This window comes from Passer montanus, unplaced genomic scaffold (assembly GCF_014805655.1).
Source record: "Passer montanus isolate IOZ18808 unplaced genomic scaffold, ASM1480565v1 scaffold45, whole genome shotgun sequence".
Taxonomy (NCBI): Eukaryota; Metazoa; Chordata; class Aves; order Passeriformes; family Passeridae; genus Passer; species Passer montanus.
This window is the reverse complement of record NW_024369373.1, coordinates 5,685,632-5,713,568: the sequence shown is the minus strand read 5'-3', so window position 1 is coordinate 5,713,568 and position 27,937 is coordinate 5,685,632. Positions and strand designations below refer to the sequence as shown.

Sequence of the window (27,937 nt, the reverse complement as noted above, 5' to 3'; positions counted from 1 at the left end):
TGTGGCCGGAGCCACCTTAAGGTGTCAGCGCGGGGGAGGGACAGACAGGCTGCGGGGGAGGGCAGTGTCCCGGTCCTGTTCCCATGTTCCCGTTCTTGTCCCGTTGCAACATGGCCCTGCGGAGGGTGCTGGCGCTGGCGGCAGCCCCGGGGCGCCGCAGCTGCTGCTCCAAGGTGGGGCCGGGGCTCCAGAGGCCACTCGGGTGCTGACGTGCCGCCATCAGACCCTCCCCAGGGCATCCCTGACGGGCCCTCGTTGTTCCCCCCGCAGCCCTCGCTGCCCCCTGACTTCGTGGAGGCCCTGAGGGCCGTGGTCGGGGCCCCCAATGTCTCCACGGCCACGGCGGTGCGGGAGCAGCACGGCCACGATGAGTCCATGCACCCGTGAGTGCCCCTGGAGCGGGGAGCCCTGGCGAGGGGAAGGGCCGCGGGAAGGGAAGAGATCCGGGCAAGGCAGGAGCCACTGGAACGGGAAGGGTCGTAGGGGAGGGGCTGGCTCCGGGAATGGGAACTCTGTGGGTAGACAAGGGGCTGTGGGGAAGGCAAGGGCTACGTGACAAGTGCCAGGCTGGGGAAGGGCCACGGGGAGGCTCGAGTGGTTCCGTCAGTTGCTCAGTGGTGCTGCCTGTGCCCCAGCTGTGCCCCTCCGGACGTCGTGGTGTGGCCCCAGGCTGTGGGGCAGGTGCAGGAGCTGGCAGCCCTCTGTCACGGCCGCCGTGTGCCCATGGTGCCCTTCGGCACCGGTACGGGCCTGGAAGGAGGCGTCAATGCCGTGCAGGTATGGGCTGCCCCAGCCCCTCGGCCCCCCAGGGGCTCTGGGTGCCCGGCCGTGCCCAGAGCCCCGCGTGCCCCTGTGCCAGGGCGGTGTCTGCTTTGACCTGAGCCGCATGGACGCCATCGCAGAGCTGAGCCTCGAGGACTTCTCGGTGACGGTGGAGCCCGGTGTCACCCGCAAGGCCCTCAATAAGCACCTGCGTGGCACCGGGTTCTGGTTCCCTGTCGGTACTGTGGGCATGAGGGGGTCATGGAGCTGGGGGTGGCAGCAATGGAGGTACTGGGGATTCCTTTAGGCCTGGGCATTGTGGGAGTGTTGGGGATGCTGTGGTGTCCACAGGTGTGCTGTGCTCCCAGGGGTGCCCGTGTGAATGAAAGTGTAATGGCCCCATTGCTTTTGGGGACACCCATAGTTTTGCTGCTGTTGAAGTCCCAGTGGCATCCATGTGGGACTGGACACCATCCCCACCTGCCTCCCATGTCCTCCTCCTACTTGCAGACCCTGGGGCCGATGCCTCGCTGTGTGGCATGGCAGCCACGGGTGCCTCGGGCACCAACGCCGTGCGCTATGGCACCATGCGCCCCAACGTGCTCAACCTGCGCGTGGTGCTGCCGGACGGGCGCCTGCTCCACACCGCCGGCCCCGGCCGCCAGCCCAGGTGGGCGCTGGGGCTGGGGGGCTGTGCTGGGCTGGCCGTGTGCCCTGTGGCTGCCTGCTCACCAGCTCTGTGCAGGAAGCGGGCGGCCGGCTACGACCTGACCTCGCTCTTCGTGGGCTCTGAGGGCACCCTGGGCTTCCTGACTCAGGCCACGCTGCGCCTGCACCCGCTGCCCGAGGCCACTGCTGTCACCATCGCCTCCTTCCCCAGCGTGGGGGCAGCCGTGGCTTGCACCGTCCAGGTGCTGCAGGCCGCCGTGCCTGTGGCCCGCATCGGTGAGTGCCTGCAGCCAGAGGTGGGGTCCAGCTGCCAGCGGTGCAGCCCAACACTCTCTCCTCCCACCCAGAGTTCCTGGATGAGGTGATGGCAGATGCCTGCGGCCGCTTCAGTAGGATGGAGCTGCCAGTGGCAGCCACGCTCCTCCTGGAGCTGCACGGCTCCCGGCGCAGCCTGGCTGAGCAGCAGCAGCAGATGGGTATGGCTTGGAATGGGGAGGAGGAGAGGGTGTCAGGGGCTGGGGGCCATGATGGACACCCAGGGATGAGGGATGGGTGCCCGGGGACAGAGGATCAGGGTGTTCTGAAGTGAAGCATGGTGCTGGGGGGCCATGATGTAGCACTGGGGTGAGTGATGGATGTCCAAGACATGGGACAGTGGGACCAGGCATGATCTGGGGTGAGGGATGGGTGCCCAGGCTGGGTGGGGACTGGAGACCTTGACATCATCAGGATCAGGGACAAGTGACCATAGCCCAGAACTTGGGGGCTTGGAGTCATGGATGGCTGCCTATGGATAGGGGATGGGAGATCAGGGGTGTCCTGAGGAGAGGCATAGGTGCCCAGGACCAGGGAGGGGGACCAGCAATGGATGCTTGGGATGGGGATTGGGAAGACACTAGGGTGAGGGATGGGTGTGTGCTCTGGGAGTCTGATGAGGGGCTCATGAACATGGGATAGGGGGGACTAGGGGTGCCACAGGGTGGTGGACAGGGACCCAGGGACAAGAGACAGAGGGACCAGGAGTGTCCCAGGATGTGGGATGGGTGGCCAGCATGGGCACTGGATGTCCTGGGTAAGGGCTGGGTGTGTGGGGGTGCCGTGGGTCCTGTCCCAGAGCTCCTGGTCACCTTCAGAGGAGATCGTGCGACAGAACAGTGGCTCCAGCCTGGCCTGGGCGGAGGGGCTGGACGAGCGCGAGCAGCTCTGGGCCATGCGCCACAACGCCTGGTACGCTGCCCTGGCCCTGCGCCCCGGCTGCCAGGTGAGGCACGAGGCTGGGGATGGTGGCAGCAGCGCCCATGGTGCTCTGAGTGCCACAGCTCTGCCCTCCCTGGCCCAGGGCTACTCCACGGACGTCTGCGTGCCCATCTCCCGCCTGCCTGACGTGGTGGTGGAGACCAAGCAGGACCTGCAGGCCTCCAGCCTCACCGGTCAGCAGGGCCACAGCCCCCTGGGACAGAGGGGGAGGGGGGTCACTGTGCTCCACGCCACACCCCACCTGACCCGTGGCCTTGCAGGACCCATGGTGGGACACGTGGGCGATGGCAACTTCCACTGCATCCTCGTCTTCAACGCCCAGGACCCGGAGGAGGCCCAGCGCATCCACGCCTTCACCCAGCGCCTGGGCAGGTGAGGCCAGGGTGCTCTGGGGGGCCGGGGCTGGACGGACAGATGTCCCCATCCCCTGTCCTTCCCTGTCCCACAGGCGGGCTCTGGCAGCAGGGGGCACCTGCACCGGGGAGCACGGCGTGGGGCTGGGCAAGCGGGCACTGCTGCAGGAGGAGCTGGGCCCGGAGGGCCTGGACACCCTGCGCTCCATCAAGGCTGCACTCGACCCCCACAACCTCATGAACCCCGGCAAGGTGCTCTGAGGGGGAGCACCAGCACTCAGCTGGCACTGGAGAGCCTCAGCCCCTGGAGTCAAGGCCAGGGTGGCCATGCTGCCTGCAGTGCCACTGTATGTGTCCCTACAAATCACCCCATCCCCACTTCTGGGGGTCAGGGATCCTCAAACCCCCAATAAACCCTTTGGACTCACACTGTCCATGTGCTGCGAAGTTGTTTAGGCAGATAGGATCCCGCAGGCCCTTCCCAGGAGGCCCCTGTCCCAGACAGCACACACAGGGCACGGCAGGGTCCCACCTCAGCCACTTCCCCAGAGCTGCCAGTGCCAGGTGGGAGCTCTCTGGCACCTGCTGAGAACTACCGTGGCCATCCCCACATGGCAGGCACAGGCGTGGGTGGTGGGCTCCAGCCACCCCACTGGCATCATCTGCTTCACCAAGAAAGCCAGTGAAATAAAATAACAGTGAATGTTTTATTGAACATTGTTTTAATACCATATCAAAACACCTTGACTAATGAAGGAAGCTCCCCCCAAGCTCTGAACTCTTTTTTTCCCCCGTTTTTTTTTAATATATAAATACAGAAAGGTTTCCCGCAGGGGCACGGCCACCGGCAGGGGAGGTCTCACCAACGAAAACGCGCCCGCCGCGCCAGGAGGGGACGGGATGGGCGAGGGGGTCACTGCCATGAAATGACACCATCTTGGCACCTCCAGCAAAGCCACCCCTGCAGCTAGGGGTGGCTGGGGCATCCGGGGGGCCACTGGGGCCTTCCCCATACCCTCCTCAAAAGGGTTCAACTCAAAGCCGATGGAAAAGAAAGAGGGGAGGCGGTTTTGGCAAGAGGAGCCCGGCGAGGGGGCAGAGGAGGGGCGGCGGGGATGCTGCAGCTCTCCAGTCTCTGAGTGGTTATAGCTGAGTTAAAGAGTGACCAGTCTGTAAACATCACCGGGGCAGGGAAGCTCAAATTGAAGAACACGCCAGTCAACACGAAGCTTCAGTTGTGGTTTGTTGTTTGGTTTTTTTTTTTGTCCATTTTCTCTTTTTTTCTTCTTTTTTTTTCCTTTTTTTTCCTTTTTTTTTCTCATTGTAAACACTTGAAAGACGGACCCCTGCGACTCAGCAGGGGGGAGCAGTGGCCCCGCTCCCGGCGTGGGGCAGAGTCCCCATCTCAAACGCTGCCGGGGCCCGGGGTGGAGATCTCCAAAAGGGAGATGGGAGAGAGGAGGAATTTCCCGTTTAGTCAGTGCAAAAAAACCGAGCAGAGCCCCCGGGCGAGTCCGGGTGGGAGGTGGGGGGGTTGCCGGTGAGAAATGCCGCGTGCTCCGTTTGGCCGGCTGTCCCCCGGCAGCTTTCCCCTTTCGGTTCGGGGAGAAAAGCCAAACATCATGGCAGGGTTTCGGCCGAGGGCGTCCCCGGGGCCTCCCTGGCAGGCAGAGCTCTCCTGGTGACCAGCAGCTGTGGAGGGGAGAGCAGGTCGCTCCGCTTTTCTCACACTGTCGTCTCCTGGATGTTTCTTTTTGTTTTAAGTCTTTTAAATTAAAATAAAAAAACAAAACAAAACAAAACAAAAAAGCAGAAAAACAACAGAACAAATAAAAATAATAAAATAAAATAAAAACTGCGCCGTTGTCCCAAGTGGATTCAAGTTTCTGGGTTTTATTTTTGTCTTCTCGAGGAATTTAAAGTCAGCCCAAAACTCCAGGCGGGGCAGGGGGGACGGGGAGAGGAGGTACAGCAGGTATAGCAAGGTGCCCTGCAAAGGCAGAGAGAGACCATCCCGGGTGAGGAGCAGGAGCCCTGGCTGTCACGTCCCACCCTATCCCACCCTGTCCTCCACTTCCAGCCCTGGATTTAAACCCAGCATGGGAATGTCCCTTCTGAGCAGCCCACCACAGGCTCACCTTAGAGAGAAGTCAGCAAGCACGCTCGGCGGGTCAATCAGAAGGATGCTCTGGGCAAGATCTGTTCACTTCAAACCATGAGTCTATACAGCTGCAAGAGGAGAGCACGTTACCACCTCACTGCTGAGCCTCAGGTGTCCCTGCCTGTCCCCTTGCCACCCGCCTGGCATGGTACCTTTTGTGATAGATGCAGAGGCAGGGCAGCCTGGCTATCGTGTCCCCCTGCAGCAGCTCCTCCAGGCAGATCACGCACTCGCCGGCGTCCTTGGTCAGCACGTCATCTGGGAGGGGAGGACAGGGCAGCAGTGAGACAGGGACCACCAGAGCATTCCCGTCCCTGGGATGGAGTGGAGCCCAGGGTCACTGCTGCGGGGGCAGCTGGGATGGAGTGGAATGGCAACAGTGCTGGGAAACACTGGCAGGAGGCTCCTGTGGAGGCACAGGGGGCACATGGGTCTGGGGCATCTGGAGGGAGCACAACCCTTACCCCTGCCTTCCCAAAAATCCCCAACCAGTGTGGAGTGAGCATTACTCCCACACTAGTGGCCAGGAGAGAGGTGGGAGATGCCGGAGCTGGAGCTTGCAGCCCAGTGCTCAAGGCCAGCAAGGAGGGGAGGAAGGCAATGACCCTTTGGGGGCAGCCCAGGAGGACATGCGCCAGCAGGGCTCCCTGTGGCACAGAAGGAAGGGGGCCCCCCTCGGGGTAGGGGGCTGTGTTACAAAGGAGCCTGAAAGCAAAAGGAGCAGGCTTGAGCCATGAAGGGGGAGCAGAGTGGAGCAGCACCATCCTGCCAGAGCACAGCCCTCTTGGGAAGCCCAGCCAAGGCGCCTGCCTGCAGAAAACGTCTCTTCAGCCTGCCCGCAGCCATCCCAGGGTGGCAGGACGCCGTGTCCCCCACACAGCCCGGCCCTTACCGTTGTAGGAGAGGCGAGGTTTGCTCAGACACATGATAAAGTGCATTTCCATCTCGTCAGAAGCCACAGATTTGGAGCAAATGGGGCACTTGAAACCTGGAAGGAGAGCAGAGAGACGAGCCCTTAGCGAGGGCAGAAGGAGTCACCCACCCTGCATCCCGGGGAATCCCTGGGGCCACGGTGGGGCACGGCAGCGGGCAGCCCCTCACCTGCTGCCTGCATGGTGACCCTCACCCCACACAGCACCCACTGGGCACCCGCTCATCCTGTGCCAGCCACCAGCGTGGGGGACAGCCACCGAGCAGGGGACAGCCGACGAGCTGCTGCGCTGGCCGTCCCCGTGCCCGCCGCGCAGAGGGCACGGAGAGGGTGCCAAGGCACTGCACACGTGGTCATCAGCTGCTGCCAGGCCTTAAAGGGCGAGCAGCAGCCTGGGGCACGCAGCACCGAGCCACTAGCAGTGCATGGGCACGTCCCTGTGCCTGGACAGTGCTGTCCCTGCTGCCAGAGCTCAGCACCACATGGCTGAGCCAGAAAAGCTGCAAGGAAGGAGTTTTTTCCTATGGCTGCAGCACAGGACTGGCAGATTGGAGCTCAAACACAAATGGCTGCTTTGCCCAGCTTTTCACAGGAGTGAAGTGGGTGCTCACCCCTCCAGTGCCAGCCTGCCTCTCCAGAAGCAGAGGGACACTGCAGGCTGATGAGCCAGCTTGACCTTGACCCTGCCAGGTGATTTGCGTTCTTGGATGAAGCTGGACGGGGTGGCCAGATCTGCTCTGTGACCTTGCTGGGGGTGATGCCAGGGTGTCACACCAGTGTCATCATCTGCTTGAGCCACGCAGACCACCACATCATCCTCAGCCCCACTGAGTGAGGCTGCCCCAAATGCAGTTTGTAAGCCCCAAACTCACAAGGAGCAGAACCCAAGCAGCCCTGCAGGTCACCCATCTGGGACTCCCTGCCCTTCCACTGCAGCCAGCTCAAGGCCACGAGTTTTGTCACTGCCCAGCAGAGCAGCGCAGCTCGAGCTGAACACGCGCGTGCCACCACCACGGGTTTGCACCAGAATATCCAGCAATTCCCTGCCTGCAGAGAGGGAGAGGGTAATTTAAGGATCTGCCTTCTAAAAGCAGATCAGGTTTGACTGCAGTGCCGCTTAAGAGCTTTCTTCATATATATGCAAAGGCTGCTCAGGAACGAAAAGAAAAAGAATGTACACAAATTATCTAAGGATGAATCAGGTTCTTGTTTGCCACCACGTGGATGTGGACAGGGCATTTTTTTTGGCTTCTTGTAAGATAGAAAGTACAGGGTGGCTTTAAGGAGAGGCAGCTCAGACCTCTGCTGTGCAAACAGCCCCTGTAACTTCTCAACACTCCAGTGCTCATTAGCAGCAGTGATAAACACTTTACTTCCCAGGTCCTTGGATCCTGCCCCTCCAGAGTGTCCTTATTTCCCAGGAGGGTGCAGCAAGGATGAGCACCATGGATGGTATGGGATTGGCTCTAAAAGGACCCGCTAAAAGGAGCCCTCAAGCCCAGCAGTCCTCCAGTGGGCTGTCCTGCTGGCCTGCAGCATTGCCACCCTGGGAACACATCCCTGCCCAGCCTGGCTGAGCCACGGGGTGTCTGCTCTGAGTCTGGCCCCAATTGCACCAAGCCCCAGGCGAGAGGGCAGTGCCTTCTCCTCTCTACCCAGGGCAGTGCCTTCTCCTCTCCATTCAGGACAGTGCCTTCTCCTCTCCAGCCAGGGGAGTGCCTTCTCCTCTCCAGCCTAATTTTACTCCTGACCGATTCATACCTTGTGGCAGCCGTGCCCATTAGCTGAAGCAGCTGGTTTTTTCCCTCCTCCCAAGTGTTTACCCGCCCGGTGTATTTATAGCGTGGATAGCTCAGATAGCCTCCCAGGCTGCCTGCTGCAAGACCCAACTGGCCTCCCCTTGTGAGACACCCTCCCGGTGCCCGCTGCCCTGGCAGCCGCCTGTCCCTGTCCCTGTCCCCGCCTGAACTGCTCCTGCCTGGCGGATGCTCTGCCAGCGCCACCGGCACCGGTCCCTGCCGGGGAGCTCTGGGCACTGCTTTCAGCAGTCAGTCCCTGGAACGGCTGTGAAGGGCTCCCTTTGGAAAAGGCATTTTGTCTGCAACCTCTGTGTCAGGGCACGGCGTTTGTAGAGGTTCAGTGCTGTTCCCTGTGCTGTGTGTGGGCAGACCTCGTTTCCTCTGGTCCCCCCTTTTCTGTGCCAATGTGTTATTTTAAACAGCTGTCCCAGATCTGCCAGCTCCGGCAGCACCCGAAGGGATCCTATGAGACGTGCAACCAATGCAAAGGGAAAAGGCCCCAGATGAAACTGCCTGGTCTGTGGTGCCAGGGCACGGCTGCCAGCAAAGCAGCAGGGCCAGGCAACGAGCAGGGCGCTCTGCAGGCTCCAGCGAGCGGCTGTTGCTGTATCTCCAGGCCTGTTTGCTAGCTGGGATAGCTTTAGCACGGTTATAAATAGCTGGCATGAACACTCCTCATGCTCCTCACTGCTCCCCGGGCAGCTGGCTGGGGCACCGGGACTCCTGACACCGCCACAGCCCTGTGGCAAGGACGTGGGGACACTGGGCAGACGGACGGGCCCAGGCTCAAGCCCCAGCACGTATGTGGCATCCTCCAGCCAGACAGGTCTGGGGGCTGAGCCAAGTGCAGAAGCACACACACACTTTTCTGGCTCTGCATTCCACAAGATGGAGGGGGGAAAAAAAGGAAAGATGAATATGCAGTTGTGTAAATTCCCGAGTTTGAGCAGGAGTGAGGAGCTGGTGTGGAAGGGCCCCCAGGGCGGGGGCTGCCCTGCACCCCAGCTGTCGGCACAAATACTCGACATTGCAAAAGCAACTGCTTGTGTTTCCCTTCATGGCAGGCACAGGAGCCCACCACCAGCGGGAAAGGGGAGGCAGAGGTGAACTCCCCACCCCTTCTCCAGGTGACCTTTGGGTGAAGGTGACAGGCAGAGAACCAGTGAGGCCAGGGGACAGCCAGCAGCAGGCACCAAGCCCGGTGCCTTGGAACATCCTTCACAGTTCAGGCAGGAGCCTGTCCTGAGGATGGAAGAGCTGCTCTCCACATGGCCAGCCCCCTCCAGGCCATGGTATTTTCCACATTCCCCAAAATCCCCGTTAATTTATCCTGCCTAAGCTGCCAGCCGGAGCAACGCAGGAGATTACATTTTGACAGCTGCTCATGGAAAATTCAGCTCCCTCCCTCCTCCTCAAGCCCTTTATGTCCTCCTCCCACATGCCTAAAAAAAAAAAAAGAGAGAGGAAGGGCCCAGCTATTCCTCCTTGCCTGGGCCTCCCACACCCATGGGGAGGCCTGGGGGTTGCTCCAGGGAAAGGCCATGGACACTTCCTCCCTCCAAAGGCATCTGGTGCAGCTGGTGATGCTCCTGCCCACGGCACATTAAACCTGAATCTGGCACTGTCACCTCGTGCAGAAATGTGTGGGCAGGTACCAGCTCCCAACAAGAGCATGTGAAGAAGAGGAGGGTGGTGCAGGAAGGGGGCTGGCCTGGAAAGGCAGGTTCAGGTCAAGAGCTGGACTCTTGTACCTTGCAGGAGACTTTGAGAAAGCCAAGGGCTTTCCAGGGCTGGCTGTGAGACACAGGCTGGCAGGTGATCTCATCTCTCCAATGGCTTGGTCTAGAAACCAGGAGCAAGTGGTGCTGGTGCTCTCCAGAGGCTACTACCCTCTGAGTATTTTTAGGAAGGTTACATGGTTAATTTTAGAGAGCTGGGCAAAGCAGAGCTGGGAACCTCTGAAAATGTCCACCCGGTCCTATGAATGCTGAAAAAGCCTGGTGGTTAACCCTCACAGTGCCAGAAGCATGCCATAGAACTGCAAGGAATTTAGTGATGGTGGGAGGATCGAGACACCTTTCCAACCCATTTCTAAGTATCCCAGACAGAGCTGATTTTGGAGCTGGGATAGGAAATTCCCATCACTTGTGTCTACTGAGCAGTACAACAGGGTCAACCACACCACATCTTGAGGGTAGAAGTGGCTGCTCCCTTCAGGGGTGAGACCATGTCCACAGGAGCTCAAGCCTGCCCCAGCTCAGGGAAAGGCATGTGCCATGTTACCTTCACCTGCCAAACCCTCCTCCTGCTGGGTGTGCCTCCAGGCAGACTGCTTACAGTGCCACCAGGAGCAGCCCTGGCAGGAGCCTCAAACATGGAGAGCAGCAGCTTTTCCACTGCACAGCACCTCCAGCAGTGGGAGGAAGACACTGGTGGGGATGATGTACCCTGAAGGCAGGAGGAAGCAGCAGCCCAGACACAACAGCCCACACAGCATTCACCAACTGGATCCCTGGTGGCCCAGTCTCCCACTACCTGCCATGGGATAAACCAGGAGCCCTGGGAGTGGCAGCAGCAATGCAAGCTCCCCAAAAGGTGCCTGACCCAGGAGGGATCCCTTCTCTAGTGCCCAGCCACCCCACAGGACACCTGGAGATCCAGGGAGCTTGGGGAAACTCCAGGCTGCCTGATGATCATGGAAGATTTGGAAACCTCAGCTGCAGAGCCCATGTCCATGTCTCTAGAGAGCACCCTGGGCTCTCAGCCAAGGGAGCTGGCTTACACCAGGTGAGGATGCATCCAAACATGAGATAAAAACCGAATATTTGGTCCAAGCATGCAGTCCTGGTGCCTCCTCCTTGCTGAGTAAACCATGAGCATCCCACCCTCCACCAGCTTCCCTAACACTGCCAGCTGAACCAGCACCAGGTGGAATACATGGATCATCTTGGAAAAACCTGGACTAATGACTGAAGAGGAGGGAAACATTGAAAGACCAGTTGGTCAGTCTGAAGCATGTGGGGTTGGGGGAGCCAAAGGGACTCCAAGTCCTCCCCTTCCCTCACTCCTCGAGGGCTCCAGCACAGCCCCAGGAGGGAAGAAAGGATCAGGGAGGAGTTATCCTCTGTGCCAAGTGAAGGAAATCTGAAGAGTCAAGATATTCAGACCCAACACCTTCTAGAAAATAATCTCCCTGTGTGTTCAAAGCAGCCTCATTTTTTTAGAGTGTCGATCACAGAGCAGCACATTGGAGGTGGCACAGGGATGCACAGAGCACCTCCAGCACTGGGACACAGCAGGGACCTGGCAGCTGAGGACTCCATGAGTGTCCCCTCACGAGTGGAAGCCCACCATGGAAGTGATGCTCCACCAGCCTCAGCAATGCTGCAGGAGGCAGCATCAAGTGCCTGCAGGCCAGGGCACCCCGCAGAACCAGGCCAGCATCCACCTCCCCCGGCAGAGGCAAGTGGCATCAGCTGCAAGGGCAGAGGCAGGAGCCAAGGTCCAAGGCAGCCCTGCTGCCCCAGCAGACTCAAGGCACTGGGTGAACTCCACCATGGTGCTGGGCTATTGTGCAGCACAAGGGCTGACACGAGCAGGGACACGTAGGCAGGAAGGAGTAAAGCACTTAAGCTGCCTCATTTGCCAGCTTTGGAAAAGCGAGCGTCCTTCCTCCTCATTCAAGGCTGCACAGAGGCTGAGGAGCATGAAGGACGGCTCCAGGGTGGAAATAAGACATCACACCTTCCTGGGGATGGAAGGGAGGCAGGGCTGGGGGATGCCAGTGAGCCAGCCCCAAATGATCAGCCAAGCAGGGGATGTGGCTTGGAAACAAACTCAACCACTTGGATGGCACATCTCTGGATGGCAGTGCTTGGAAAGAAACTCAACAATTTCTGCTGCCTTGGCAGAGGGATGGTCTTGCTCCATCCCCATCCCACCCCACCATTTCCTTGCTGAATGAGTCATTTCAGCTGCTGAGAAGGGAAAAAATAAGCATTTGTAATATGAAAGCAGCACCCCAAAAAGAAGCTACTTCTGTGCAAGGCCAGGTATTCCAAGGTCTAAGAGAAGCTGGCCAAGTGAAGGAAATCTGAAAAGCGAAGATACTCAGACCCAACACCTCCTAGAAAATAATTTCCCTATGGGTTTAAAGCAGCCTCATTTTTTTAAAGCAACGGTCACAGAGCAGCACATTGGAGGTGGCACAGGGATGCACAGAGCACCTCCAGCACTGGGACACAGCAGGGACCTGGCAGCTGAGGACTCCATGAGTGTCCCCTCACGAGTGGAAGCCCACCATGGAAGTGATGCTCCACCAGCCTCAGCAATACTGCAGGAGGCAGCATCAAGTGCCTGCAGGCCAGAGCACCCCGCAGAACCAGGCCAGCATCCACCTCCCCCGGCAGAGGCAAGTGGCATCAGCTGCAAGGGCAGAGGCAGGAGCCAAGGTCCAAGGCAGCCCTGCTGCCCCAGCAGACTCAAGGCACTGGGTGAACTCCACCATGGTGCTGGGCTATTGTGCAGCACAAGGGCTGACACGAGCAGGGACACGTAGGCAGGAAGGAGTAAAGCACTTAAGCTGCCTCATTTGCCAGCTTTGGAAAAGCGAGCGTCCTTCCTCCTCATTCAAGGCTGCACAGAGGCTGAGGAGCATGAAGGACGGCTCCAGAATGGAAATAAGACATCACACCTTCCTGGGGATGGAAGGGAGGCAGGGCTGGGGGATGCCAGTGAGCCAGCCCCAAATGATCAGCCAAGCAGGGGATGTGGCTTGGAAACAAACTCAACCACTTGGATGGCACATCTCTGGATGGCAGTGCTTGGAAAGAAACTCAACAATTTCTGCTGCCTTGGCAGAGGGATGGTCTTGCTCCATCCCCATCCCACCCCACCATTTCCTTGCTGAATGAGTCATTTCAGCTGCTGAGAAGGGAAAAAATAAGCATTTGTAATATGAAAGCAGCACCCCAAAAAGAAGCTACTTCTGTGCAAGGCCAGGTATTCCAAGGTCTAAGAGAAGCTGTCCCTGGTGTGCTCCTGGCAAAGGCCACACAGGGCAGCTCTCTGCTGTCAGGTCAGCCACACACCAGCCAAGGGTGGCAGGGATGTGCCATGAAACATGGAGCTGGCCAAGGGCAGCACAATCCTAATGCTCAAGGCATTGTGTTCTGGAGACACCTCTGTCCACTCCCACCTGACTCAAGCCACAAAGAGACGTGGCAGCAAGAGGCATTAGTGCTTCAGGTGGGATGCAGGGAAATCACTGGTGTCAGAGATGCAGGACACAGAGCAGAGGGGCTGGGTGACACCACATCACAGAAGCCCAAGGCTAGCTTGCTGCAAGCCAGGAGGCAGAGCTGTATTTTTTTAGCCAGTTGGGTTCTTATGGAGGTGGTGGGGGAGGATGGGAAGAAGGAGAACAGATTGCAATTCTGGGGCTGAGGAAAGCTGGGGAGTTGGAAAGGAGCAGGAGACATGGGAGAGGGAACCCCACAGGAACACTTGCTCCAGAGCCCCCAAAGCTATTGATTCTCAGCAGATGGACACACAAATGCCTTACAAAACATGTCCAGCACAGCCCACAGACACTGAGAAGCACAAGGGCAAAGAGGCCTGGCTATGTGGTCACAGGATGTCCAGACACCAAGTATCCTCCTTGCCTGATATTGTTTGAATATAAAAAACCTTTCGTGGTTGCAACTGCAATTTTTGAACAGAAGTACCTAGGGTAAAGACAGAGATCACCTCCCTCATATAGCTCAGGCTATACTGCAGAATCAGTTCCCCCAGATCTGGATGAAAAAGGCAACTTCTCAGGGTCACCCTGTCTTCTGGCAAGTCCTAGTTTACTGCAGAAACACTCCCCCAGCTGCTTGGGAACAGGTTTCATAAGGATGTGTAGCCCAAAGCTAATTTTAGCATCCCAGAGAAGAGCAAAGTTAAGCAGAGGGGTCCTGGGTGATAGCCCAGTGAAGGCATTAACACCTCCAACTCCTGCTGTCGGGCTGCAGGGCTCAGATTTACCAAGCTACAAGCTTATCCAGGGCTCCTGCTAGGTACAAAACAGGTCTGGGGCCATGTCACGGCTCAGGAGAACTGCAGGGATGATCTGGTGTTCAAATGCACTGCCCAGAGAGGACAGGCACACCTGGGAATTTCCAAAGGGTTTGCCTGAATGCCTGTTTTTTTCCTCCCACGTATTTCTCACAGGAAGGAGGAGGCCCAGCCAAAGCCCTGCTGTGGGCAGCAATCATCTGCAGGATGCCCAGAGCCAGCAGGGCGCTGAGGGGGTCCCAGGTGCTGAAATGAAGGAGCACTCTGGCAGCACACTGGGATGCAGCAATTTGGAAATCAGAGCAGGAAGGGACAGCATTTGGCTCGGCAAGGACTGGGAGGGAGCAGCAAGGCAGTGTCACGTGGGGACTGGTGGGGTGAGTCATTTCTGACTAAGACATCCGCTGGGGAGGCACCCACGGAGTCCCCACTGCCAGGCTCCAGCACTGAGGAGCTGCCAGAGGAATTCCCGCTTTTGGAAAGGTTGAAACACCAAAGCCTGACCTGAGCCACTCCCAAACCCAGCTGGATCTGACCCTGTGGGGTGATTTGCTTCCTGACCCCTGGGGTTTTTCCAAAGCAGAAACTTGTGCTTTGATGCTGCCAAACTTGTGCTTCCATCATGCCTCATCTTCAGATGATCTCTTGGGAGGATGATGGGACACTCCAGAGGCACATGATGACATGCCCTGGCTTTGTGATGCTGGAAGGATGGCCAAGCACTGATGGCACCCACATTCCCCTTCCTGCCAGGGAGTGATCCCAAACAGCTCCGGGGACACCTCCTCCCCAGGCATTCCACGGCAGCACTGCATAAAGAGCAGGGTGGAGGGTGTCTTTGTGCCTGGGCCATGGTGGCAGGATCACTGTTTTTATCAGTGCAACATCCCCAACCCTTGGGGTGTGTGGAAAAGATGGCATGTTGCTTTTTGGGGTACAGAAAGGGCAATTTTTATGTAGTGGGCAGCAAACAGAGCATAAAAGGCACACAGAGCTGCACCCTCCCACAAGCAGTGCATGGCTAGGGAACACTCACAGCCAGTTCACAGAGGTTATTTCTGCAGAAAGACAAAATAATTGACATTTTTCCACCACTGGAAAAAAAAAATCTTAGTGAGGAGCATGCTGCAGAGCAAATCCTGACCTCACCTGCCCCTTACGTGCATAGCACAGAGCATCTCCCTGCTCCCCAGGAGAGGCTGATTGCTGAGGGATCCCCAGGGAATGCCCCAGCCTACCAGGACAGCAGGAAGGGGAAAAAGCAGGTGCAAAGCTGGGCGTGATCACCCTTCCCTGCTGTACGTGGTGCAGAAGGGGAGGGATTCTGCCCAGACAGGCAGCATGAGCACTCCTTTGGGTGTGTGGAAAAGATGGCATGTTGCTTTTTGGGGTACAGAAAGGGCAATTTTTATGTAGTGGGCAGCAAACAGAGCATAAAAGGCACACAGAGCTGCACCCTCCCACAAGCAGTGCATGGCTAGGAAACACTCACAGCCAGTTCACAGTGGTTATTTCTGCAGAAAGACAAAAAAAAAATGGAAATTTTTCCACCACTGGAAAAAAAAAATCTTAGTGAGGAGCATGCTGCAGAGCAAATCCTGACCTCACCTGCCCCTTACGTGCATAGCACAGAGCATCTCCCTGCTCCCCAGGAGAGGCTGATTGCTGAGGGATCCCCAGGGAATGCCCCAGCCTACCAGGACAGCAGGAAGGGGAAAAAGCAGGTGCAAAGCTGGGCGTGATCACCCTTCCCTGCTGTACGTGGTGCAGAAGGGGAGGGATTCTGCCCAGACAGGCAGCATGAGCACTCCTTTGACAGCCAGAGGCCAGGGGTTTGGGAGGAAGATCCGTGGTGAGGATGGGGATACACCACTCCAGAGCTTCCCGGCTGCCTTTGCAGCATGGAGGGAGCTGGCAGACAGAGGCAGCCTTCTGCAGCTCCCAGAGCCCTCTGAAACACAGAGCACAGCACCTCACAGGAGTGAGCCCCTCAGAGAGGGGCAGGGTCTGCCCATGCTGGATCCTGCTGGAGGGGGCAGGAGGGGCTGCACACTGTGCCACAGGCAGGAACAACCCTGCCAGGTGCCCCACCTTCTCTGTCCTTTCACTTCAACACGTGCCAACCTCCAAGGTGAAAAGGGCTCCTCCTGAGGAAGGAGACAGTGGGGCTGCAGATGACAAAAACCCCAACTGTGGGATTTGAAGTTCTCTCTTCCAAGACCATGACAAAAGGCAACACCCAGACCAGCAGAGTGTAACCCCACTTCCCAAGCTGGGCAGGGCCTTGTGAAGCAGCATCTCCCCATGAAACGTTCACCTAGGACTAGGTGCAGGGTGCCACCTGTTTTGTACCTGTCTACAGGGAGCAAAAAGAAATCAAAGGCATCTAAAACCCCCCCAGAAGGGTAAGACCCAGGCAAATAGCAGACTTCAAGGGCTGTGAAATTGGGCACAATAAATAAGCAAATGGACATTTGTTTCAAAGCAGCAAGATCTGACCAGGGATGAGCTGAAATACCAAGGCAGGGTGCTCAGCCTCAGCCCATCCTGCTCAGCACCAGATACCAGAGGGCTGGCTCCAAAACTGATCTCAGCCCAGACTGACTCGACCTCCCTGCAGACAATAACTTAGGCCATCTGCCTAAAGGAGACAACCTCTCCTCCTCTTCCCTGGCTACAGATGTCTAGGCATGGATTGAAAGGTGGATCTAATTCCCTGCAGTGCTTCTGACAAAGTGCAGCTCCATCGCCTTGCAGGAAGAGCTCCCAAATGAATGACTGCAATTACCCCAGCTGCAGGAGAATCTGCAGGTTTCCCTCTCCCTGGTGACAAAGGCTTCTCCAAAAAACAATCCCCCAAACGCCCACCATCCCAGCTGTAATGCAACCATCCCGGATGTGAAGAGCAGAGCCCCTGGCACCACTCTCAAATCACTGAGCTGTGATCAGAGAAACTCACAACCATGGTGAAAGCCAGGGAGAGAAGGAAGAGACCTGTCTTGTGAGGCAGCAACAGGCAAAGAGACACAGAGGACATGGAAATGCCAGGGGCCTCATCCTGGAAGGAAATAAAACGCTGGGCAGGGATGTGGGACAGGGTCAGCATCACCGAGTTCTCCTGCCTGACTGCTGCTTTCCCCCTCTTGTGTTGCAGGCAGCTGGCCTCCAAACAGAGCATAAAAGGCACACAGAGCTGCACCCTCCCACAAGCAGTGCATGGCTAGGAAACACTCACAGCCAGTTCACAGTGGTTATTTATGCAGAAAGACAAAAAAAAAATGGAAATTTTTCCACCACTGGAAAAAAAAAATCTTAGTGAGGAGCATGCTGCAGAGCAAGTCCTGACCTCACCTGCCCCTCACATGGCAGGAAGGGCTGCATAGCACAGAGCATCTCCCTGCTCCCCAGGAGAGGCTGATTGCTGAGGGATCCCCAGGGAATGCCCCAGCCTACCAGGACAGCAGGAAGGGGAAAAAGCAGGTGCAAAGCTGGGCGTGATCACCCTTCCCTGCTGTACTTGGTGCAGAAGGGGAGGGATTCTGCCCAGACAGGCAGCATGAGCACTCCTTTGACAGCCAGAGGCCAGGGGTTTGGGAGGAAGATCCGTGGTGAGGATGGGGATACACCACTCCAGAGCTTCCCGGCTGCCTTTGCAGCATGGAGGGAGCTGGCAGACAGAGGCAGCCTTCTGCAGCTCCAGGAGCCCTCTGAAACACAGAGCACAGCACCCCACAGGAGTGAGCCCCTCAGAGAGGGGCAGGGTCTGCCCACGCTGGATCCTGCTGGAGGGGGCAGGAGGGGCTGCACACTGTGCCACAGGCAGGAACAACCCTGCCAGGTGCCCCACCTTCTCTGTCCTTTTGCTTCAACATGTGCCAACCTCCAAGGTGAAAAGGGCTCCTTCTGAGGAAGGAGACAGTGGGGCTGCAGATGACAAAAACCCCAACTGTGGGATTTGAAGTTCTCTCTTCCAAGACCATGACAAAAGGCAACACCCAGACCAGCAGAGTGTAACCCCACTTCCCAAGCTGGGCAGGGCCTTGTGAAGCAGCATCTCCCCATGAAACGTTCACCTAGGACTAGGTGCAGGGTGCCACCTGTTTTGTACCTGTCTACAGGGAGCAAAAAGAAATCAAAGGCATCTAAAACCCCCCCAGAAGGGTAAGACCCAGGCAAACAGCAGACTTCAAGGGCTGTGAAATTGGGCACAATAAATAAGCAAATGGACATTTGTTTCAAAGCAGCAAGATCTGACCAGGGATGAGCTGAAATACCAAGGCAGGGTGCTCAGCCTCAGCCCATCCTGCTCAGCACCAGATACCAGAGGGCTGGCTCCAAAACTGATCTCAGCCCAGACTGACTCGACCTCCCTGCAGACAATAACTTAGGCCATCTGCCTAAAGGAGACAACCTCTCCTCCTCTTCCCTGGCTACAGATGTCTAGGCATGGATTGAAAGGTGGATCTAATTCCCTGCAGTGCTTCTGACAAAGTGCAGCTCCATCGCCTTGCAGGAAGAGCTCCCAAATGAATGACTGCAATTACCCCAGCTGCAGGAGAATCTGCAGGTTTCCCTCTCCCTGGTGACAAAGGCTTCTCCAAAAAACAATCCCCCGAACGCCCACCATCCAAGCTGTAATGCAACCATCCCGGATGTGAAGAGCAGAGCCCCTGGCACCACTCTCAAATCACTGAGCTGTGATCAGAGAAACTCACAACCATGGTGAAAGCCAGGGAGAGAAGGAAGAGACCTGTCTTGTGAGGCAGCAACAGGCAAAGAGACACAGAGGACATGGAAATGCCAGGGGCCTCATCCTGGAAGGAAATAAAACGCTGGGCAGGGATGTGGGACAGGGTCAGCATCACCGAGTTCTCCTGCCTGACTGCTGCTTTCCCCCTCTTGTGTTGCAGGCAGCTGGCCTCTAAAAATACCCACTGTTGTCACGCCGTCCTGCCTGCTTGGGCCAGGAAACTGCTCTGAGCAGCTTTCAGTTCCATTCTTCATCTGCACTGCTGTGCTTCCCTCACCAGGATCTGCCCCAGCCCCTCTCCTCTGCCTGGCAGGTGACAGTGTCTCTGGAACTACGGCCATAACTTGACATAAACTCAATTAACCAAGGGTGCTAGCTGGGAATATACAACCTGGGAAATTTCTGCTAAAACTAACAAAAAGGTAAATATTTCCATAGCATCTCTCTGCTTCTCTACAAAGTGCCACAAGACCGTTCCAAGGCACACAGTCTAATTTCATGCCACTGATGGGAACCCCACAGCTACCTGAGTGTGCAGGAGCACAGGGAGTCACAAATTTCCCAGGCTCATTGAGCCCATGACACCACCAGGGCCAGCCTGGTGCTGATGCTGGCCAGCTCTGGTCTATAGGAAGGAGGGGACAGAAGAGTCAGCTTCACCTCAGAGGTGCAGTTCAGCCTCTCCAGTGGTGAGGAACCATTCCCCACCCTGGATGGAACACCCCCAGCTGCCCCCAGACCCAGTGTTGGGTCTGAGTGATGCATCTGCTCGGGTTCAGCTGGTGGCACATGGCACAAACCCTGCGGTGTGGAGGCACAGGGATCACAGCAGGGAACACCAATATATCAAGCCCCCTGCTAGCAGCACAGAAATCAGCCATGAAGATCTGCCTGCTGCTCCTCTGGCCTTTCCTTCCACCTTCCTCATTCCCAGATTCTACGGACCTGCAGTGGGCTGGAAAGTTATACCATGACAAGAGAGAAGCAGACCCTGTCCCCCACCACAGGCACTCCCCTCCCCTGCCTGCAGCCCAGCAGGGCAGGAAACCTGCCAGCAGCTGGGCTCTGCCCACGGAAACGCTGTGCAGCAGCAAGAGGAGAGGCCCCAGGCAGCAGAGCTTCCTGAAACTGCACCTTTAACAGCCTCCCATCAAAAAGCACCAAACAAAAGCATTCAGCCACACAGCACCTGCAAGGGACAGCAGGAGCACCCCTGGGGGGACTCAAGCCCCCAGTGGGGTCACCCACATTTGAAACCTGACTGGTGGAACTGGTGTAGGGAAGACATTTAAGGCCCAGCTTTAACCAGTCTTGCTCTATCTGAAATTAAAAATTTGGTGTCCCTACAGAGGGAGGCTTGTTGTACCCCGATGTACAGCCAGGCCAAAGCAGGTGGGCAAAGTGCTCTGTGGGCAAAGTGCTCTGCATCATGGCCTGCTGCTTTACAGCATCACTTGGCTGCTCATGCACACCAATTCCCAAGACCTTATGATTTCAGTTTTCAAGGGAACCAGGAGAAAGCCAGGTCACATTTACTCAAAACCAAGTACTCAGCACATCTGGGGTTTAGGTGTACCAGCAGCAGATGCCACAAAATGCACCTCGTGGTTGCCCACCATCTGCCTGGTGCACCACAAGACTGGTCCCTGCAAAGTGAATTTATCTGAAGAGCCCTTTGCTGCCTGTCTGATCCGTCACATGAGATATTACATCGGAGGGGGGGAAAACCAACCTTTTTTTTTTCTCCTCCTCCAAAGTGGGCTTTTCTCCCTCCCTGCACTTCTCTTGAAATTAATTTTCAGCATTTAGCAGCATTTTCCCATGACTCTGCGCGGCTGCCTTGGCCAGGAGCCAGCCTGATACTGCTCCTCCACCAAAGATGTCTGTATCTGATTGATCCTCCGGCCAGTGAACGAGAGAGAGAGGAGAGAGGAGCCTTAATAGCACATTAATAAATAAGAGAAGCCTTTACGGTTATTCCAGTCACCGGAACAAACATCTCAGCAAAACAAACCAGCATGGGATAAACTTACGTCACAGGCTGGGAAGACAATCCTGGCTGGGAAGTGGGTCAGCCCAGGAGCACGAGAGCATCATCCTCAGCATCCCTAGGAGACACACGTGTGGAAGAGGGAGAGGGCACCCAGCTACCCTATGCTGATTTGTGCACAGGTTTAGAGAGCAGTGAGTGTGCACAGGAAGGAGCGCCCTCGTTGCTGAGGAGAGCAGCTGGGATTTCAGAGGGCACTGGGAGGGAAGGCAGCGCAGACAGCCCGCGCTCGCTGCGCAGACCGAAGATAACTGCCGCCACCGCCGGCTTCTCACGCACCACGCCAACGCTGACGCACTTAAACTTCATCTCCAGCTCGGCTGTGCACCAAAGCTGCCTCTCAGTCTCCCATCTTCAGGTGTTCAGCGCTTTGCTCTTCCGCTGCCTCTCCCCTCTGTCCCAGGTGGGTGTTGCCCAGCTGGCTCAGAGAAGGCAGAAGCACAAAAGCATCGTCTCCAGACCTGGAGAGCCCAGCAGCTGAACTCCACCAGAGTGGGAAATCATCAGGACTGTTTCTGGACCCACTTTCCAAATGATCCGCAGGTCTGGCAGTGATGCAGGTGCTTGACCCGGCTGTCAGACAGTAACCAGCACCAAACCCACAAAAAGATGGTTTGAGGACAGTCATCTTTGGAAATTTCCACTAGCAAAAACAGACTCAGAATGGCAAGTTTGTGCAGACCTTGGGGTGCCCTTCCCCTGGCCTAGCTCCTGGAAGTGGGGAGGGAAGCACATATGATGTCTGCGTGTTGAAACAGATTCAGTTGGAAGGGAACCACAAGGATCATCAAGTCCAACTCCTGGCCCTGAACAGGACAACGCCAAGAACCACACCATGTGCCTGAAAGCCTTGTCCAAATACTTTCTGAACTCTTTCAGATTTAGTGCTGTGATTGCCTCCCTGGGGAGCCTTCCAATGTCCAACCACACTTTGAGGGAAAAACCATTTCCTAACATCCTATGTAAACCTCCCTTAGCACAACTCCATGATGTTCCCTTGGATCCTGTAGACATAGACATAGAGCAGAGATCTGTGCTGACCCTCCAGTGTCCCTCCTGTGGAAGCTGCAGCCCACAACGAGCTCTGCCCTCAGATTCTTCTCCAGGCAGAACAAGCCAAGTGACCTCAGCTGTTCCTTGTACATCTTTCCCTTTAGACCCTTCACTACCTTCATGACCCACCTCTGGATGCTCTCTCACAGCTTTATATCCTTCTTGTATTGTGGTACTACTTAAATCTGCATGCCAGACCTGAGGTGAGGCCACAGCAGTGCAGAGCAGGACCAGCTGACAGTGCTGTGCCTGATACACCATGGGACACAGTGGGCACATTTGGGCTGCTAGAACACACTGGTGACAAGTTGGTGGCAGGACAGTCAGGCCTGAGGGCAAACTACAATTTGGCCTTCTCGTTTTGGTGTAGAGACTTCAATGGCAGGACTATCTGAAGAACAAGGATTGCCAGACACTAGCAAGAAAAGGCTCAGGACTAAAAGCTGAGCCCAGGAAGGGTTCACCACAGACAGGCCTGTTCCCAGCTTGCAGAGACTGGAGCTGCCCAACACAAGTGTGCACACACACCTTCAGCTCACCCTCCAGCAAACAACCCCTATGTCCCACCCCGTTACTCTGGAGCCAAATTGAAGAGCACTTCCAGCCTTTTTTGCTCTCAAACTGCACCTGGAGAAGGACTCAGCACCCTGGCTGCCATCTCTGCACTAAATCTTCCTCAGGCTGGGCCCTCCTGCTCCAGGAAAGTGCTGCTGAGAACACAGCAGCTCATTTGGCAAGGAAAGCCTCCTGACATTGGTGCTACCAACAGCCAGGACAAACAGCTTGCTTTGTCAGTGCACAGAAAGCCTGTGACATTGCTGGTGGTACTGCACAGGAGGATAAGCTAGGCGTTTCCTTGGGCTAGCCAGCAGACAAGGAGATATGGATTTATTAGAGCTTCAAACACTCAAGGGCTTTGGGTGATGAGTGGGATTTCCAGATAAACTTTAAGCTACTTACAGCCTCTGCAAACTCCCTTAGATCCTCTGATGAATAACATGAGAGACACTAAGAGAACCCCACAAAGCTGGAGACATGCAGCACTAAACCACACATCTCCCTTTTCTCCCTTCTTGTCACTATCCTTGGCTTTACTGAGAACTCCTAAATAGTCATAAACCTACAGAGGCAGGGTCAAGTGCTGCAGGCAAATTCCAAAGTTGTGCAAGATGTGCCTTTTCCACTCATGGAGGTCAAGAAGTAGATCTCAGAAACCCTGGGCAGACAGGGAAATCCCAGAGCAGTTTCAGGCAGTGCTGGAACAGTTACATTGTTTGTGTATATGGCAGGCAAGCCTTGGGAAAATCCCCCTCAGGAAACAGGACTCACCCACAGAGCACAGACCTGCTTCCAGTCAAAGGAAGGGACAAGCTCCACCATAAATGCCAGAGCTCCTTGCCCAGTCCATTTGGAAGATTTATGTAGGCTTCTCTGTTCACAAGAGCAGCAGCTGTCCTGCCCTCACCCTGGGACAGGCTAGAGGCCATCAGCACCTAACTGCTCCTCCAACTCAGGCATCCCAGTGGAGCCCAGAGGGATTCAGCAGTGGGCTCTTCTCACTGACCACCCCCATGCACAGCACCTTACAGTGATGCTGCAGCATCCACTGGCTTTGGGGACCACTCTGCAACCTCCCTCCAGCACAATCCTCCTCTCTTCCTCCCCAGGCACACCTAGCTCTTCTGCAGAGAGGGGAAGGAGTGACACCAGCCAGGGAAGAGAGCTCAGCCTGCCCCAGCTCACTCCTCAGGGTCCCTGCTGAGGGGCCTGGTGAGCCAGGAGGCAGCTGGAGAGGCTCAGAAACCCTGCATGGCAGACGTGGGAAGCAGCGAGGCGCCAGGACTATCTGTGTGCTCCCGTTATCACAGGCACGCTGCTGCAGCAACAGCACCTTATCACTGCCCTCAGGCCAGAGCTCCTCGCTGTCCCACTGAGGACCTACAGAGCTCAGGCTGCACTTTGAGCTCCCAGCTCACCCCCCAAACCCAAGTGCTCCCAGAAAAACGTGAATGCAACCCACACACAGAAACAGCACCATGCAGGCCTCCAGAAAGGGGCAGGCAGGGCAAGAATGCACTCTCCAGCCCTGTTATCCACAGAGTTTGGGGGGCTCCTCTCCTCGCTGGTACAGCAGCTCAGGCAGATCCCAGAGATCCCGTGCCTCGTGCTGAGTGGGTTTGGAACGTCGGCGGGTCCCCTCATCCCACCCTCGAGTCATCCTTCAAAGGGAGCAGGGACAGTCACGCGCAGCAATGTCAAAGCTCCTCTCCATTTACCAGAGCACTGCTGCTTCAGCACTTTCCAGTGGCTAATGGAGTGGCTCAGCACCACGAGAGGAGCAGGTCGATGGGGAGGCAGGGGGGAAGACGCAAGGAGCTCCTGACTGCCCTGCTGGAGGTTAACCAGCTGCAATGGGAGATTAACAGGAATTTCAGCAATCTTGCGGTGGCTTACTTCCCCCCTTCCCCGCAGTCTCCAAATCCTTCATTAACTTCTTACACTAAGAGAAGAAGAGTGCAAAAGTTAAATGAGCTCTGACAAGTTTTCAAAAGGGTTTTTAAGCATCCTCCACTCCTTTTGCTATTAATTAGCAATGGAGAACCACCACCGGGAGAGGCTTGGGTACAGACTGAACAGCTCTCGCTGCCGCCCGTGCACGCTTCAGCTCAGCTCAAATGCTCTCAGAGGGCCCCAAAAGAGGCACCAGAGAAACCCAGTTCTTGCAGCACTTCCCACAGCTCACGCTGCAATCTTCAAGGGCACCGTGTTTAACTTCGCAGCACTGCACTAACTCACTCCAGTGGCTGAAAAACAGCTTACTCCATTTTGCAGCTGGTTCATTTTTCTGAACAGGTTTTTGCCTCCCAGTTTAAAATGTAACTGATACTCTCTGACCAACCACACTGAGCTGCAGGGTGTCTCTGTAATGAGACCCTCCTCACTCCAGCAGAAGGCACAGCAGAAGCCCCCCTGGCCCTCATTCCCACAGAGGCTTGTGGAATACCTGGAAGGATGCTGTGTCTCTCTCTACATTTAGAAACCAGAGCAGCAGCACAGTCTGTGCAAGGTCATGGAGCAAGAAAGTTTGCAGGAGCACTTGGTCTCAACTCTGGTGCCACATGCCAGCCCTCTCCATCTGCCAGAGAGCATGGCAAGAGCCTGGCTTATCCAGATCAACAGGAATCAGACCTGGGACATTCTGCCACTGAGGATGCAATGCAAGACACACAGCTTCCATCTAACAGAGAAGAGCTGCCCCTGGAGACTGGGCAAAGGGAAAAAAAAATCCCAAGTTTTTTTTTTTTTCTCAAGAAGTAGGAAAATGGGCCCCACGAGACTCTTCTTGCACTTTGTTCTTATCCACTGCTTCAGGCTCAGGGCTTCCTGAAAATGAGGCATTGTCCCAAGGCATATTATGAAATTCCCAGACCACGTCACACAAGGAGAACACAGCATTTGCGAGGGGGACGGGTGGGAGAGAAATCCCAGACTATTCCAGGAAATACAAGGAGACATCCCTGAAATGACTTCCCCTCCAGCCAGGACGGGAGGGAGGACCTCCCACCTCGCTCCCTGCACCCAGCCAAAACTAGGTCAGTGACACAGCCCTGCTCGCAGCCAGAGCTCCTCTCCAGACACCAGGACACACGGAAGAGTCCAGCCAGGAGGGTGAAGGGGGTAACCTTGCCCCTTCCCACAGCCTGACATGTTTCCTGCAGGAGAGCCCAGCTGGCCTCCCAGCCCTGTCAAAGAGGCAGGCAGTTCCTCCTCTGCTTCCTCCTAAGCACCACAACCCTGCCAGCTGGCTTGAAAGAGAAAACCCACTTTGGCCTTTCCCTGGCCCCTTATCAGACAAAACAAAGGGGGGAAAAAAAAAAAGATCCCCACACCTTGCTTCCAAAGGCTTTCTCTGCTTCTTTCCCAGTTTCTAAGGCTGGGAACTGCTACACTTGACTGGCAGCCGTCACACACCTTCAGCAGAGACACAAGGTGCCCAGCCTGGTTGCAAATCCCAAGGTCTTGAGCTACAGCACCCTCAAGACCACTATCCCCCAAGCCAAGGGAGGATGGGGTGGGGGTGCCACATCCACTGCTTCATATCCTAGAGCAAAAACACCTCCCTTCTAGAAAGCCTCCTCCCTCCACAACCCCTTCCTCCCTTGACCTTGACACAGATGCCAGCTCCAGCATGCACCCACCCGTCTGTGCCGGGGAGGGGATGGGGATGAGGGTCCAAGAGGGGGTCAGCTCCCCCTTCCCGGCTGAACCGCGCCCACCGCCGCCCCCGAGCACCCACGGAGGGAGGGGAAGCCGGGGCAAGGCTTCGGGGAGCCGGCACTCACCGCTGTGCGAGCTGAACCACCGCGGCGCGATGTGAAGGGGCAGCGCGTCGGCCAGCGAGGCCCTGGCGCCCAGGTACAGCATCCCGTCTCTATGGTGACCGCCTCCCGTCTCCTGGAAACCGTTGCCATGGGCGTACGTGGAGTCGGAGCCCGGACCGCCGCCGCCGCCGCCCGGGGCCCGCTCGGCCTCCCCCGCCGCCCGTGCCGCCGCCGCGTACAGCCCGAAGGGGACGGCGCCGGCCGCCGCCGGGTCCATGCCCATGCCGGCCACCGAGCTGACGGAGCGGCTGCGCAGCCCCATGGCGCCGCCGCCGCCGCCCGCCCGGTAATGGCCGAAGGGGGGCGGCCCCCCCCCTCCTCCCGGCGGCGGCACGGCGCTGTCATCCGTCGACACCCCCGGGAAGGGGCCCCGCGAGCGGGTCGCCGTGCTCTGCTTGCCCCCCATGTGGGCACCGCCGGGCCGGAGGGAGCCGAGCGACAGCCCCCCGCGGGGAACGGGGCCGCGCCGCCCCCGCTGGGAGGCGAGAGGGGGCGGAAGGAAGCGGGGGGGCGCGGGGAGCTACGGGCGAAAACCCATCCCCGCCCCAGGCATCCTCCCCCCGCCGGGCCCGCAGGGGCGAGGGCGCCCCGAGTCCGCCGCCGCCGCCGCCGTCACCCCCGGCGGAGGCCGCCGAGGGCTCCGGGCTCGCCCCGCCGCGGGGCGCGGAGCCGCCGCCGCCGCACCGAGGAGCGGGCGCTGCCCCGCGGAACACGGCTCTCGACCCACGCCACGCGCACATTTTGCTCCGTAGCGGGGCTGCGACCACCCCCGGGCCTCTGCGGCCGGAGCCCCTCCGGAGAGGCCAGGCCCGCAGCGGGACCCCCCGTGGGGCCGTGGGACCCCCACCGGCTCCGCGGGACTCGCTGCCCCGGTTCACCGGGCCGGGGGCGGCTGGGGGGTGTGAACGGCGGGACTACATCTCCCAGCAGTCCCCGCACGGCGCCCTACAGCGCGCAGGCGCCGCGCATTCTCCGCCGAGGCGGCCCAAGATGGCGGCGCGCTGGAGCAGCGAGAATGTGGTGGTGGAGTTCCGCGACGCGCAGGTCGGGGGGCCCGGGGGCTGCCGCATCACCGCGCCGCGGGGGCAGCCCCCGGCCGGCCCGTGACGAGCGCAGCGGGGGGAGGTCCCGGCCCGGGAGGGCTCGGCGGCCCCGCGGGGCCTTTCGGCGGCGATGGCCGGGGCTGAGGCGGTCTGGAGTCGTTTGCGCGGAGATAACGCCTTAATTCACGGGGCACTTAATTTCTAATCTGAAATAGGTCTTGTATTTTTTTTAAATACATTTTCAGGCTTAACATACTACACTGCCACTTCCCACACGTCTTTCCTCATTTCCTTTTGCTGGAGGAGCTCAGGGCCGGCGTGGATGGGCCCTGAGCAGCCTGGTCTAGTGAAGGGTGTCTGTGTGTGGCAGGGGCTGGAATGAGGGGAGCTTTAAGGGCTCTTCCAACCCAAACCATTCTGTGGCTCTGTCACTTTTCGCAGAGACTGTTACAGCTACTGTCTTGCTGCTAAATAAATTGCTGGGTGTTGCTTGATTAAAATAAAAAGTGGCTTATATTTTTTTTTTTGTGAATAGCAAAAAGGTCAGCTTTTGTTTTTTGAAGCTGATGGTGGTAGTAGAGCTCGGCACAGAGTTTGTTTGCTCACATGCTGTTGTAGAAGTTGTTCTTACATCCTTGGGAGTGTTCATGGCTAGGCTAGACAGGGCTTT

The 27,937-nt window shown here is 57.3% G+C and overlaps 3 protein-coding genes across 8 annotated transcripts in view; 2 read left to right on the top strand and 1 right to left on the bottom strand.

Moving 5' to 3' along the window:
* The first annotated feature begins 36 nt into the window (after positions 1–36).
* LDHD (lactate dehydrogenase D) lies at positions 37–3,751 on the top strand. 2 transcript variants are annotated; one of them, XM_039721373.1, is made up of 11 exons: positions 37–173; positions 271–383; positions 636–777; positions 860–1,001; positions 1,273–1,432; positions 1,508–1,707; positions 1,779–1,907; positions 2,565–2,692; positions 2,771–2,861; positions 2,949–3,060; positions 3,137–3,751. In XM_039721373.1, exons 1-11 carry the CDS (start codon positions 84–86, stop codon positions 3,300–3,302), a joined length of 1,473 nt encoding a protein of 490 aa, XP_039577307.1. In that variant the 5' UTR covers positions 37–83; the 3' UTR covers positions 3,303–3,751. The 2 variants fall into 2 exon arrangements, with proteins under 2 accessions (XP_039577307.1, XP_039577306.1); XM_039721372.1 differs by having other exon boundaries at positions 1,273–1,707.
* Positions 3,730–26,819, bottom strand: ZNRF1 (zinc and ring finger 1). 2 transcript variants are annotated; one of them, XM_039721378.1, is made up of 5 exons: positions 26,186–26,819; positions 6,095–6,190; positions 5,355–5,460; positions 5,180–5,270; positions 3,730–4,806 (listed from the first exon to the last, which is right to left on the bottom strand). In XM_039721378.1, exons 1-4 carry the CDS (start codon positions 26,628–26,630, stop codon positions 5,213–5,215), a joined length of 705 nt encoding a protein of 234 aa, XP_039577312.1. In that variant the 5' UTR covers positions 26,631–26,819; the 3' UTR covers positions 3,730–4,806; positions 5,180–5,212. The 2 variants fall into 2 exon arrangements, with proteins under 2 accessions (XP_039577312.1, XP_039577311.1); XM_039721377.1 differs by having other exon boundaries at positions 3,730–5,031; positions 26,186–26,815.
* A 98-nt stretch (positions 26,820–26,917) lies between these two features.
* Positions 26,918–27,937, top strand: part of WDR59 (WD repeat domain 59) — a 50,405-nt gene continuing 49,385 nt past the window's right edge. For 3 of the 4 annotated variants that reach the window (XR_005628909.1, XR_005628910.1, XM_039721371.1), the window contains exon 1: positions 27,028–27,268. Coding sequence is in view for 2 of the 4 variants with exons in the window: in XM_039721371.1 (XP_039577305.1) it covers positions 27,215–27,268 (54 nt within the window). In the remaining 2 variants the exon portion in view is untranslated. Of the gene's footprint in view, positions 27,269–27,937 lie in introns of all 4 variants that reach the window. The other variant, XM_039721370.1, reaches the window with a different exon arrangement.

What these genes read in the sequence shown, in the direction of transcription:
- LDHD (XM_039721372.1), top strand. Translation starts at nt 84, where the DNA reads ATGTTCCCGTTCTTGTCCCGTTGCAACATGGCCCTGCGGAGGGTGCTG. An exon ending in TGAGCAGCAGCAGCAGATGG is followed by an intron (nt 1,908 to 2,564) that starts GTATGGCTTGGA and finishes GGTCACCTTCAG; the next exon opens with AGGAGATCGTGCGACAGAAC. An exon ending in CCCTGCGCCCCGGCTGCCAG is followed by an intron (nt 2,693 to 2,770) that starts GTGAGGCACGAG and finishes TCCCTGGCCCAG; the next exon opens with GGCTACTCCACGGACGTCTG.
- ZNRF1 (XM_039721378.1), bottom strand. Translation starts at nt 26,630, where the DNA reads ATGGGGGGCAAGCAGAGCACGGCGACCCGCTCGCGGGGCCCCTTCCCG. An exon ending in ACCTCGCCTCTCCTACAACG is followed by an intron (nt 5,461 to 6,094) that starts GTAAGGGCCGGG and finishes CTCCCCTCCCAG; the next exon opens with ATGACGTGCTGACCAAGGAC. An exon ending in CTCTGCATCTATCACAAAAG is followed by an intron (nt 5,271 to 5,354) that starts GTACCATGCCAG and finishes CTCCTCTTGCAG; the next exon opens with CTGTATAGACTCATGGTTTG.